General features: G+C 40.6%; 1 protein-coding gene across 5 annotated transcripts in view; it reads right to left on the reverse strand.

Moving 5' to 3' along the window:
• The window catches only part of TAPT1 (transmembrane anterior posterior transformation 1), a 50407-nt gene extending 36387 nt beyond the window's left edge, over nucleotides 1–14020 (reverse strand). For 2 of the 5 annotated variants that reach the window (XM_054823138.1, XM_054823137.1), the window contains exons 1-3: nucleotides 11649–12286; nucleotides 6729–6859; nucleotides 2420–2538 (exon numbers count right to left, since the gene is read on the reverse strand). In XM_054823138.1, coding sequence (XP_054679113.1) covers nucleotides 2420–2538; nucleotides 6729–6859; nucleotides 11649–12042 — 644 coding nt within the window. In that variant the 5' untranslated portion in view covers nucleotides 12043–12286. Of the gene's footprint in view, nucleotides 1–2419; nucleotides 2539–6728; nucleotides 6860–11648; nucleotides 12287–13494 lie in introns of those variants that run through there. The other 3 variants (XM_054823140.1, XM_054823135.1, XM_054823136.1) reach the window with 3 other exon arrangements.
• Between the last annotated feature and the right edge of the window lie 322 nt (nucleotides 14021–14342).

Genomic DNA, 14342 nt, shown 5'->3' on the forward strand with positions numbered 1-14342 from the left:
AGTTTTTACTAACTGTAAACTCTCTGTTCCCTTTCAGAGCTCTGTAAAATGGAATATTAAAACATGTGGAAGAGGCTATAAAGCGCTTTCCTACATTTAAGCACTACACACAATACCATAGACAGGAATTGGCCCATCTTACACAGAATGTGGTTTTATTGTTTTAAAGAAATAATGGGTAATATAATCTTTTTCTACACTGAAGAGAGCAGAAAGTTATGAGGAAATAAATGAAGAGTAAACTGGAAGGGAGACAGAACACTCACTGCTCAATCACTTTACTGAGATGTTGAGAAAAAAGTCAAGATGAAGGGAGGAGCACTTTTATTTACTACACAGAATGGAATATGATGTGGCAGGTTCAAATAACAACTAGTCATGTCTCTCAACAGTTACTTGACATAGGTGAAGAAGAGCAAGCTAAAAGATAAACAGCCACCTGCTTTGTAAGTACCTTTTTTAATTACAAATTTATTTTACCTATTGAACTCTATTTTGTTACAAACACATAAAAATATATTTCCTGAGCTAGAAGAAAACCCTAAATCTTTTTTGCCATAACAAATCAAATCTGCATAATTAGAAAAACAACAAAAACCCACCAAAATCAAAGTGCAGGCTCTGAATATTTGCAAATAAGAATCATGACATCTGAGAAAGTTCCATTACATACTATAAACATGAATTGTGAACCTTTCAGTAAAAAGCCACCAATTTAAAAACATTAATGAATTAGACAAAGACTCAAGCAGTGAACAAGAGATTCTAGGGAAATAAATTCCATAAACATTTGAGGAAACTGTGACAAAAGAAACTGCTTCAGGAGTTGTTACAAAAACAAAGCCTTCTTCACTCAAGATAGTCTCAGTTTCACTGCATCTTACCTGATCACACTTTAAAGTTAACATAGTCAAGTTGAATAAACTGGATTCTATCCTGCCTCTCACACTAAAAATCTGTCAAGCAAGTAGACTAGGTTTTAACATTGCAGGTACATGTGTATATATATACACACACACACGTGTGTGAGTGTATATGGTATTTTTGATGTCGCAGCAACTGGTCTTTCAAATTTTTAATCGTAATTTCAAAAAAGCAGGAAACTTGTTTGTCAAAAAGCAAAGCTGAGTTTATAAACACGGAAGAACACTTTTTAAACAGAAAAAAAGTAGTAAGATCCAAATGATAGGTTAAAATCCATTACATTTACCAGTATTTTAATACTTTTAGCAATAGCATCTATACAGATATTTACAAATAGGCACATAATCTGACTTGTCATCAGGCTAAAACTAAACAGCTGTCATTTTTTACACAGCTAGGAAAACTCTTAAAATAATGAAAGTCTGAGATTCAGCTCAAAATTATCAGTACTATAAAACATTAGAGACTGCCACCTAGTGCCTATGTTAAGCATCAAAGTACAAACATTTCAACTTAAAGACGATACTTTAAAATATTATTTCTTACACAACTAGACTAGCATTTGCTTTAATCAGAACATAGATTCTAAACTATGCATCTAAAAGCATTTCACATATAAAAGACTATTAATAATGCAAACACAAGCAATTAAAAAAAAGCTACCATAAATCAACTTTAAGTTTGGGGAAATCCAGAATGAAAACCCTGAAGTCCTTATTTATTCGAGGAAAAAAATACAACATCAATACAAACACTCCTTTTCTTTTAGGCTACAATTAACGCTTACATAATCAGCTTCACCATGAAGTAGCAACTTCTATGAAGGAAATTAATTCTATCCAATTTTTGATGCCTATGCCAGAGAGGCAAACCAGAAATCCTCTGTATTAGCAACCTTTTCTTAGTATTGATCTGAACAAAAAAGCAAGCGGTTGAGATCTAAAATTTCTTAACATTATTCTGGTTAGTCCCACCCGATTACTCTCTAAGATTCTTTGAAGGAAAGAAAATAACACATTTTATGCAGGGATCCTTTGGGCAAAGTTTACCATGGAACTTTTATTGTAAAAAAAACAAACAAACAAACCTAAAATCAAGCTTTTGTCTTTTGGTAGACTCGCTGATACTGAAACATGAACCAAAGTCATTAACTCAAGAAATGCTAAAACACTGTTCAAATATGTGTTAGTTAAAAGAACAAAACTATAGGGTAAGGTTACATCTCTGTCCTTTACTAACCTGAATATGCCTAAGTGGTGCTGTTATCAAACTGTTGTGTCTGAAGGAAACAACGATGACAGTTAGCGACTGGTGGCAAAGCTTAAAGGTCCCACACACACCCTTGCTTTGACTAGTTTAGACCAAAACTTCTATTTTACAGTGGAGGAAGTCATTAGTAGTTAAAACGGCACTGAAAATCCATAAGATTAAGCACACACATAAATAGAGAAACATTATTCAAGGGTATCAACACCTTTCTCTTGAATCAACTTACCGTAAGCCGTAGCAAGGCAAAGTGATGAACCGGAACATTGCCAGAAAAACTCTCAAAGGAAGCAGGGTGAATACATACAGAAAAGCATCCAGGCACAAAAAGATTCCAAAAAACATCAACTAAATTACAAAAATAAAACAGAAGTATGTTAGTAGTTTATAAAGAGCTACAAAAAGTTTATAAAGAATTATATTATTTTATGAAAAATTCATGTACATTAAGACTAATTAACCAAATAAGCACAATACTCAGTTCAATCAGCTGAACTGTAAGGAAAAATAACATGCTATACACCTGGAAGACCATTCAGCAAAAATCTGCACCACAAGGTCCAAGCAGCAAAGGCTTTTGCGGGCTTCCATGGCTCACTGAACTCAGTCTTTATTGAATAGATGAATTGCACTTGGATATAACCATAGCTCATTTTCCAACGGTGACTTTCTTCTAAGGTTACAAAAGTTAATGTTTTTAACCTCAGGAAAAAAAAAAAGTAGAGCTGTGTGTACGTGCGCACAGCCATTTTCTGCCTACCTCCTTTTTAATATGCTTTTTTTTTTTTTCAAAAAAATCTTTTACCTTGTTCATTTTCTATTGTACAGCTAATTACAGCTGTGGTAGTTCTCTTTCAGAGAATATCCACCTTTTTCACACAAAGAGAAATGTAAAATATGAAGAGGTAAACTTCCAGATGCCCTCAATTTAAATGCTTTACCCTTAATTTACAGGAACAGTTAAAGCCATTTCGTTATAGCCACAAGCCAAGCAACTCCATGAGATTAAACCAGACCTAAACTCAGCAATTAGAAAGCTCTTATATGTAAGACCTTCCCCACGACATCCTTTCTTTATCTGCTCTTTGAATGTATCTAAGATTTACCTGAATGGGACTCTAGGCATATGCTTTTATGCTTCTGTCAGATCAGAAGCTAGTGTTTTTTCCTGCAAGGAAAAATCACCCAAAAATGCAAGCTTAACTGGCACAATTAAGACTAACAACATCTAAACAGGCCTAGATATCCATGACAGATATGCATTTACGTGTGAAAGTTGTATGTAGTGCTGATGGAAAGGAAGACATTGGGTTGGGGGGTAAACCAAAGCACAAGTAAATTACTTTTACCTCCCACAATCTCTTTGCCTTTCAAAATGCCTTGTCAGCTTGCACAACAGCCAGTTCAATGTCCAATGAGCTAATAGCACCTTTCTCTCAGTCTTACTCTTCATGCATCCTTGTAACTTTGAAAGCAATCCTAGAGAGTACACTCCAGCATATCTATCTGCAAGCCAGGCAAGATGACTGACTCAGGCATAAGAGCACTACTATCATCTCTGAGCCGTTGCTTTCCCTTATAGTACTATTTCTACCAATTCTGCAGCCTGTGCTTCAATACCGTCATGACATTAAGGTCTTCTCCCTGATATTCAGTCATTCACCTCTAGTACCGTTTTCTAAAATTTCAGCAGAGTGTTACTCAAAATTATCAGGAGCAGTTACAAATAACAGATGAATTCATGCATTGCATTTTAATACGCCATTAAGTTAGCCATTTCTTTACTAACTTTTGAACCAGGTGCTGAATATCCAAGCACTGAGGATGACTGGAGCTGAACGTGTATCTTTCTTTTCTTTAAACTCCTTAGCCCAAGCAAAATAGAAAGATAGCCTGTCATTTTGCCCCATATTCTTTGAGGGCATCTCTATAATCTAGAAAACAACTCTGTATTTTCGTTTTGATTTATTCAGACTTCTTCTATGCCCGAGTGTAATCACAGTTTTTCGTATTCGCAATTATTGTTTAACGTCCTCATTTTTTTACTACATTGCACTTGCACACTTACATGCACATGCTGAAATATAATCAGCGTTGAACCTGCCGCTCATTTCTGTAAATATTATTTTTGCTGCTACATTCCAGATACTGAGGACCTAACAGAAAAGATTACAGAGCTTTTCCATCATCATATTTTAGCAAAAGAGCACAAAGTTTAAATTTGAGTTCAACTGAGAAGTGTTCCCTTAAGACAGTAGGAATAGGGACTACCTTTTCATTTAGTATAAATAACCTATTACAATGAAGAGCTTCCACTGAAACTGCACGAAAAGCTTGAGTGGAAGTAGCATTTATGTTACAAATTATCTAGCTTCTGTAAATAAAAAAGGGGTATTCAGAACAACAAAAAATACCCTTTTAACATCACACCCCACTATAAAATTATGTACATGTAATAAGTGCATGTTGAAGAATATCTCCAGAGAGGCTTTGATAAATTTAGTCCAGTTTATTCGCACTCTACCTGATTATGACTTTCATTCCTAGTCTGTAATTGTACTATTAGGTAGTAAACAATACCAGCCATCAAGAAAATTCTTCTCTTCATTTTCTAGTGTCTCACATGCTTTATTTCAATTAAGCAGACTTTTAGAATCACACAGTCAAGTGATTCCTGCAATAGGTGATGATCTGTACACTATTTATTTTGCTTTCCAGATGCTCATCATCATACTTTTTCAAGTTTTTCAACGAGTATGATTCAATTTGATATAGCTAATATGTATACTAACCTGGACTCAGCCCATGCAAAGAACTAACAAATTTATTTGATAATCTCTCTCTAAAGATAACTATCACTTTTTAAATATACCAGCTTATTGCTCAGTTTCATATTCTTTCATATTCAAAGTACAGACTGAAGTTTGATTTACCATGCTAAAACCATCAATTTCACCACTTACAGTATCAACCTTATTTATAAAAGACTGTTGGGCTTCACTTGTTCTTACACACTGAAAGTTTTATTGGAAATCTATGGAGATGATCCTTCAGAATAATTTCAGTGGCTTGGAGACAGCACATAATAGTCTACATAATTACAATGAGGATGACGTAGAACTGCTGTATTGTTCAACTGACACCCTACCATAACTGGAGTATTCTACTGTAAACTGGAATGGGTAAGCAGTGAGGATGTGAAGGCACCATCCCTGGAGATGTTCAAAGCCCAACTGCATCTGGTCCTGAACAACCTGTTGTAGGTGACGGAGCTTTAAGCAAGGGTTTGGACTACATCATGACCAGAGGTCCATCCCAATCTCATTCATTCTGTGATTTTTCTGCAGTAACTGACCAGGAATTTAGGTTTGTAAAACCAGGTCTCATTATGATCCAAGGATGAATATAATGATACTGAAGGGGGAACCCAAGTGCTGCTGACAAAGGAAATCCTACTCTCTCTCCCTCCTCCACTGGTCTTTCATCTTTCTATCCCTACTCAAAGCTACACAGCTCCCCTTCCGCCCTTGTGTAGTCTCTGGATTCTCAAGAATATTGGCTGAGCAATTCAGCTCACTATCCTAGCAAAGAACAAACAGAGCAAAGCAAAGCATTCACTGCTGAATTATGAGCTGATTTAACTCTTACAACAGTCCAACAAGCACCACATCTCATGCAAAACAGGCAGCATGCAGAAGGTAGGAGACTGAAGTGAGAGGAACAGTGAAACAAGACTCTTCCTTCAATATAAGTTAAACTGATTTAGCCCTACCAGGTAACTTCACCCCTAGAGGTTTTGAGAATTTTAGCAATATTTTAATGTTATCATTACACTGCAGCCTAGCCAAACCTTATTACCAACACTGGCTTACTTATCATCCTTGAGCATATTTCTGCCACCTCCCAAATTAAAATGGTTAAACCAGAATAAAACTCTCTTCTACATTACAGCACTGGAATTGGCTCACCGCAGGGCCAGAATTATATCCAAGCTGACATAAAGGAGGTGGCAGAAATGCCTCAGTAAGGGTCATAGCACTGGGATAGAGGGAAGATACAGTAAACAGTGGCAAGAAGCAAAATAGAAGGCCATGAAAATTAAGTCAAAAACCTTAGACAGAAACTCATCCATCACTGTATTTTTAAAGGACTGAAATCCTCCCGCTCTCAAAACATTTTAGACTGGAAAAATCTTCAAAACTGTAATTTTACATTACAAAAAATTGCTGTAAAAAGTTTTCTTTTACTGGACTACTCCTTTAAGGAGCAGTGAGAGCTTTGTATTTGAATTGTCATCATCCAGACTTGAAAGTTAGTTATGACCATCTCTGCTAATAACATGAGTTGCCAGCAGCAACAAGCAAACATAGGCAAAAAGAACAGGAACACAAATGTTTAAGTTACTAACACTGAAAATTAATCATTATAGATGTTTAAATGTTTCTTAGTAGCAAAAGTGTTTGAAAAATAAATATTTAAGTAATTTAATGCAATAGATTTCATCTCTAAGTTAAAACAAATCTTAAAGTATACTTCACCTTTTCCAGTTCTTTTGGTATCCGCATGCATGTGTATACTCTCTCTCTCCGCTCTGTGTATTTTGCTTCATTGTGTTCAAGGAAGTAACCTCTTGTTAGCTCAGCACTGATGAATCTCAGCAATGAAAGATCTACATTTAGGAACACACATAAGCAGAAGACACTTCAGGCACAACCTCCAAAGAGTGAGAAGACTGCTATGCTTTTGTTACTTGCTACATGCTTCATTTACATCACATCTAACCCAGAAGGTTTCTGCTGATCATAACCAGAATGTCAAATAACTTGGTATGGAAGGAGCTATGTGAGAAGCAAGTCCTGTGCTCTCCCATTCCTCTGTTGCCTCCCAACAAACAAAACAAGCTACTTTTCCCAGCCAATCATTTCCATCGGACATCCCACTTCTCCAGAACATTACTCAAAGCAGCTACACTAAATTCTGAGTGGATCTAATCCTTAATGCACTGACAGTCCTCTTAAATTTACTAAGCTCCATTTTATTCTTCTTAAAAGCTATTTTCTCTCTCAGCAACACTAGCGACTTGTTCTTTATTTTAAAGAACAACTTTCTGTAAGATCAAAACGTTCACGGATACATGATCTCAAGTGATTCAGTGCACAAACAGTACAAGCATGCTGATCATTTGATGATCAGACCAAAGTCTTTCAAGACCAAAAAGCCATCAAGCATATACAGATCTTCTGCATTTTAATGGCTGTAGGTAAATAAGCCAACGACTGACTGACCCATGTATAGTCAAGTCATGTGGCTTCTATAAAAGATCTTGTGCAGAATAGTCTTGCAAAAGGAAATAAAATATGAAATTATAATTACAAAAATTCAGGCTGTCAGCACAAGGAGATTGAGCTTAAGCTTCGACACTCACTGACAAGGTCTGACATTACCACCTCCTGGTAACACTTCAGAAGTGACTGAACACTACAATAAAGTTCAACATTTGTGGTTATTGTTGGCATTTAAAAATAGAAACACTCAGCATTCACACAACATCCAAAAGATGGAAATCACTTATCTAGACAGATGGGTGAAAAGCTACAGAGCATTTATCATGACACAGGAACATGTTCACAAATAGTAAATTCAGAATCTCGCCAAAGTCTTAGCGACTACTGTGGGAGGGGGTGGGGGGTGGTGTGTGGACCTTGCACGGCACAATGCTCCACATTTTGGCAGGGGGGCTGCATAACACACCTTTAGTAAAGCAGCCTAAATAACAGCATTTAAAAGAGGAATGCAAGCATAGATGCTATGTGTGAAGAGTTCACCCAAAACTGAGACAGTGGCTTCTCGATATTCATCACACTGAAGATGACGAAGACTATTAGCTGGAAGAGTAGCCAGAACAGAGAGTTTTAAAGCAAAGAAGGAATCAGCTCAAACAGAAGTATAAAAGAAGCAGAAGAGGCAGGGTGTGCTTATAACCTACACTGCCTGGGGTGGGGAGCACATGTATCGAGTGTGATTAGAACTTGTGGGGATTACAATCAGGCGTTCTGAAGTTTGTGGTGGTGCATTAACATTCTCTGTACGTCTAGTATTGTGATTTATCATGTTGCTGATACTGATCACAGCTATATAATTCACTGACTGCTGGTTAATTAAGTATTGTTAATAAATCATTTAAATCATGATTTGCTTTCAACTACATGAACTGAATAGTTTTTCCCTGTATGAGCTTGTTTGGACAGTGATTTTGATGATTTCTATACTACTGATCCACTTCCAGTAAGTAGGCCAAAGCCACTGTAAGCCTTGAAGGTATTTATTTTAAAACAAATAAAACCAACATGTAGTTTAATGAGTAGTAAAAAACCCAATATTTACATGTAAAGTTTCAATCAAAGTTCATTCCAGTGAAATAAGGCAGAAGTTCATACCACTAAATCATTGTTCGGATCTCTTGCGAACTTGTTTTCTGGAGTCTTCCTTTGTAACACTGTCACTTCCAACTTGTTTTTCCCAAATCTTTCTTGTTTAAAAAGTTAAAAGCAAAGAGAGATAATCTTAGGTATAAACACACAAATTAACTACTCTGTTAACTGTCCAGGTATATTTTCTTCCACCTCAGATAAGCGACTTCCTCTAACTTAAAGATAACACATCTCAAACAACTGAAGTTTCCTGCAAAGTCAATCTATGCGCACAGGCAACCACCATAGAGTAACTTATGGGTCCCTTGTGGGTCCCTTCCAACTCGACACATTCTATGATTCTAACCAATGAGCTATTTGTTCCCACTCCTGCTTACCTCACATAAACTGGTTCACAAACCTACTGTTGAAAAAAAAAAAAAAAAGATTGTTTCCTCCACCTGGTGAGACTTTCATGCCCTAGATATTAAGAGATAATCACGCCGTATCACTGAGGCTGATCAATACACAAGCACCAGACTGTGAATGCAAAACAATCTCTCCAGTGACAGGGCATGCACTGAAGCACACAGTCACCCAGCCACCTCCTTCTGAGCACTTACTGCCTCCCACCATCAGCCCTAGCTCTGTGCCAGCTGTGAAACAGATCAGTGGCTGACCCTCTTGGAAAAACACAGTAAGCAAAAGAACAGGATGAGACACCAAGACAGAACAGCATAATAAATCATCTGAAAAATGGCTTAATTCTGCTATCAAAGCATCGGTTTCTTTTAAAAATAAGTAAATACTCTAATTCCTACTTCAAATTCCTTCCCTACTTCAAATTTCCCTTCTTTGCAGTCAGAAAGTTTCAGACTGTGGCCTAAGTTTGAACTGCTCAGATAACATACTCTTAATGCTTAAGAGCATTCTCATTTATCTCCCCACCTCAGGACAGAAAAGCACGAGCATCTTCAAAACATAAAAGGCTGCTAATTCGTTCATGGGAAAAAGACAATGATTTTCCAAAGTTATACTTCAATGCATAGCTACACAAAAGATAACCATTAACCAGAAATGGAGAGGAAAATTTGTGCAAATATAAAATGCACTGTGCCTCAATAAGTTTCTACTGTTACACAATCATAACATTAATCCTAAACTCAACAATTCCAGGCACTGACTTCTCTCTTGTCAATCCTAAATACACACTTCTTCCATAAACATTCAAATAAATCAATCAAGACTAAACCAGCATAATATTTTTTTAGAAGTATTTCCTCCTTCTCTAAATAACTTCTCTGTACAGTACTGCTCCTGCTTCACCATCATGAAAAAACCCTACTTCTATCTGCTATTTAACATATTGCTACCGTTACAGGAGTTAGAATTTTCAGTTGCTCTATCAAGAGACCTGTTCTAATGTTTTCTTGTTCTGAAGAGTCAGAGAGTGCCAATGATTTTTAACTATTTTTTAATCTAAAATCAATTGCTGGAACACAGTTAAGAATTTCACACACACAAAAATAACAATTTCCTTTTTATAAAGTTTTTTGTTCAGCTGTCTTTCAGGTTCATATCTTGACCATTCTTTTTTTCACCACAGAGTAATTCATAATACTACAATTAAGTCAATTCCTTGCAACTACAGAAATTACATCATTTTCATCAACACCACAGAACTGCAGTCAATGATGCTGCATGTCCTATGACATAACACGTCAGAAACAAATACAGCATCTGTCAAATTCAGAAAGCAAGCATTCAATTGTTGGCAGACTATTTAAATTATAATTCCTATTTCTTTTTTTGTATTTGGTAAGACCTGCAGTATCACATTCAAGCCAACACTGAGACAGAAAGCCTGAAAATTTGAACACCACTTTGAGCGCTTTCCAGATTTTCAGCAAGCCACTCAATTAAGAGTATGGTGCTAATAAAGTTATTTATAACCTTACCAACACTAAATCAACCCTGCCACAATGAGTGACAATTTTTACAAGAAAGGTAGGGCTATTCTCAAAAATTACTCTGTAGATACCTGAAATAACTAGTTGAAGTGTAAATGTAAATACAGCTGCAGATTGATAGTAAAGGCCATGACATCTTCCCGTATTTTTCTCTATAAAATCCTCAGTTACTAAGCTACATGTAGTTTAAAAGACTTATAATAATCTGCATACAACTTCAAGGCTCTAACACCACCGTTATTTTCAATAGTAGAGGCAAAGACTATTGCACTCATAGCTATGAGTGTATGCAACAAGACGCGTTAAGACGATGAAGCTTTTCTCGTACTTCAGCAGGAGAGCTGAGCGAGCCCGCAGCCTCCTCGGGGAACACCGGACCCAGCTCTGACCTGCCCCGCTCCTGTCAGAAACCGCTGTGCGACACGCTCGCTGGGGCCACTCCTTGGCAGGTATCAAACCTAACGGCCCGAGTTTCAACCTCAGCGTGTAACACTTCGATGGACGATGCCTGTGTTGTTTAAAAGCCTCCTGACGATTACCGGTCAACACGCTGCGTGACAGGGCGCGGGGACCTCACTGCCCCCGTTCCCCTGCCTGAGCACGCTCGGGTGGAAAGCGGGGACACAGTTAGTCACGCCGAGGGGCTTTATTTCACTGACACGGGCGAGTTCGCTGAGGAAACTTCAGGGCAGGGAGAGAAGAGCAGCGCAGCCGGCGGACAAGCTCCCCGCCCGCCCCCGCTACCGGCGCCGTTGAGCGACGCCGCTCCCCGGGCCCGCGAGGTCCCGGCGCACTTTTTGAAGTCGCTCGCCGAAGTTTGCACAGGCGGGCGGCGGCGGCGCCCTGAGCCCCGCCTCAGGCACCCACCACGGCCCCGGCCGCTCAGCCGGGCCGGGCCAGGCGGCGCTGTGAAGAGCCAGCGCTGGAGACGCGCCCCAGAGGCGCCGCCCGCCCCGGGCAACACGGCCACGGCCACCCCGGTCTCCCGTGGGGGCCAACCCAGCCCGGGGGCCCCCGCTGCCCTCCATCCGCTCCGGACCTGCGGAAGGAGGCCTCCCGCCCCGCCGCCGCCCCTCACCCGAGAGGCTCCGCTTCTTCTTCCTGCCCCGGTCGCTCTCGTAGAAGCCTAGCGTCTCCGTTCGCTGCTGCGGAGACGGCTGCCCCGGGCCGGCGGTAGGCGGCCGCGGCTCGCTGCTCCCCCAAAGAGTTTTCGGCTCCCCGCGGCCGCTATCCTGCTGCTCCGGGGCGCCGCCGCGCCGTCCGTCCCCGCCGCTGCCCGGCGCGGCGGCGGCGGCGGCAGCGGCGTCAGCAACGCCGGCCATGTTCGCCGCCCGCTCCGCGCCCGCCGCCCCCGAGCCGCGCGCCGCGCCGCGCCCCTGGCGGTGACTCATCACCGTGCGACAGCGGCGCAGCCCGGCCGCCGCGCGAGTGCCCAGCTCGGGGGGGCGGGGGCGAAGCCGGCGCGGCGCCATCTTGCTGCGGCCGTTAACCACTGAGGTGCCGGCACCTCCGCGCTCGGCTGGGTTCCTCGAAGCCTGCTCTCGTTTTATAGGTACTGCTGGGCGCAAATAAAGATATCAGTGTTAGGGGAGAGATCTGGCGGGGCCCCTGCTGTTGTTGTAAGAAACAAGTGTGTAATGGTCACCATTTCACACTGACTGGGGTACAGCAATTCAAAACTGTTGCAGATAAGGTGATTAATCTACCCTGTACCATGCAAATAAAGACCTCGTTCAAAAATAGAAAGTGAGGGGTGAATTATTAACTCTAAACCCAACAGGATTTCCATGAACTGTGTAACACGTGTTGGACTAGACCAGGCACTGGATGGAGGTCGCAGACTTGCGCTGCCTGTTCGCGTGGCTCTTTCCACAAGAGGCCCCTGGAAAGAGTTGCTGCTGCCAGGCCCACCTGCGCCAAGGACGGGTGCTGTTGTAGCACTGGGCTGGCATGGAGCTCAGAACGCCGGGCATGGGAGGGCAGCTGCCTGTGCTTGAGGAGCCCACAAAGGTCAGCGAGCCCTGCCAGCCCAAGAATCAGGGTCTGAAATGATGCCGTTCATGAAATGCTAAGGCTGGAAATGCTGTTAGTGACTGGCAGCATGATACTGGTGGTGATAAGAATTGTCAGAAGCCATATTAATGAAAAATAGTTGTTCCTGTCTCAAAGTGCTTATAATTTATACAAGAGTAAACATGAACATAAGAAGGAGGGAGCTCAAGGTAACAGTGAGCACTTGTTTGTAGAGGGAATTCACATGGGCACAAGGACAAAATACCTGGCCTGAATTTCAAGTACAAGACCTACTTCACGTTCAGTTCTCATGTTCTTATCATGCATTCAGAGGCCGGATTCAGTTGGCTTAATATTTAGCCACTCGTCCTGGGAAAACAAAGAGTGCTTTATTCTTTCTTTGGAAGGCCACAGTAGTCTTCCTCTACTTCCAAGTTAATTGTACAGTGGTCTCAAAGAGCATTTCAGACTTTGGATAGGCTGGAGGTGCCCATTTCCATTGTCATTAGTGGTCCTAAATGCCTAAAATCCAGTAGGATTAATCCAGGCCTTGATATTTTCAGGCAGTGGAGCGCTTTTTACAGGCACTCATAATGTGTGATAAGAGTATCATATAGAGAGCTAACACTGATAGCTACTATATGTTGTCATTTTGGGCTTTCTTCTTCCGTCTGTTCTCTGCAGATGTAAAAAGCAGTTGGAAGAATAGGATGCAGAACAAAGAACTCCAAAAAGAGCTGAAAAATTCCCTCAGCAGAAGTGCTGTTGCAGTCCGTGCAAAGTTACATGATACCCTGAGAGATACTCCGCTTCTTTCCTTCCAACTGTGTATAAAAGCTATATCCATCCATAAGATGCATTGCATGATATTTAAGGACAACAAATTGTCACAACCTTGGTGTCAGTCTTACCCAAATGAAGGCATCTGCAGTATCAAGCATCATCTAACAACCACCTCTGTTGTTCTTCCTTCAGGCCCACGGAGAAGCTATCTAATGAATTGCCAGCACCAGTTGTAGCAGCACATACATTTTCTGTTCAGGGGTTGACCCAAGATAATCCTGCTTAGTTTACAAGAGCTTCCAGTTTTCCACTTGAAGTAGTTCAGTTGAAGGCACGATGATAGTATGACTGCAATACAATTCAGCTAAGAATTTGCTCAGATTTTTTATGCTTTAAAAGCACATTAAGCAGATATCCTCAAGTTTCTACCAACAGAGTCTTGCTGCATGTTTTTTCTGTTCTCTACATCCAGTTTGCAACCCATCCTTGGCCAGAATTTTAATGTGTTCTTTTCCACATGCAAAGATGTGTGTGTTTCAACTATTACATGTGATATTTTGGCACGGTGGCCATTTCCAGAAGCTCAACCCAACTGCAGCAAAATCCAATCTTTAGATATTTGAGTCCTTGAACTAGCCAAGTCTGAGGGGAAAAGTTGTTTAGCAGAAAATGGTAGCAGTGTTGATATAGGAAGTAGTGGTTCATTACGATATCTGCTGTTAGGAGTTATCTGGGACCATCTGCTGTTTGGGCAGAAGCAGCTGTATTTTGTTGTTTTCCATAGCTTATCTGCTATGAGACATGCTATGGAGTGACTCTGCACCAGGTCAGAATCCACTTTGCAGTTTCATAACCATTCACGAATCTTTTTCCTGAAGCGATTTTCTCAGAACAAGACACAGCCCTGCCTGTGTTTCCACAGCTGCAGTTTCACTTTTCCCCCCCCAAGAGATAATTAGCAGGTGGGGAGGGAAAG

This window comes from Grus americana, chromosome 4 (assembly GCF_028858705.1).
Source record: "Grus americana isolate bGruAme1 chromosome 4, bGruAme1.mat, whole genome shotgun sequence".
Lineage (NCBI taxonomy): Eukaryota > Metazoa > Chordata > Aves > Gruiformes > Gruidae > Grus > Grus americana.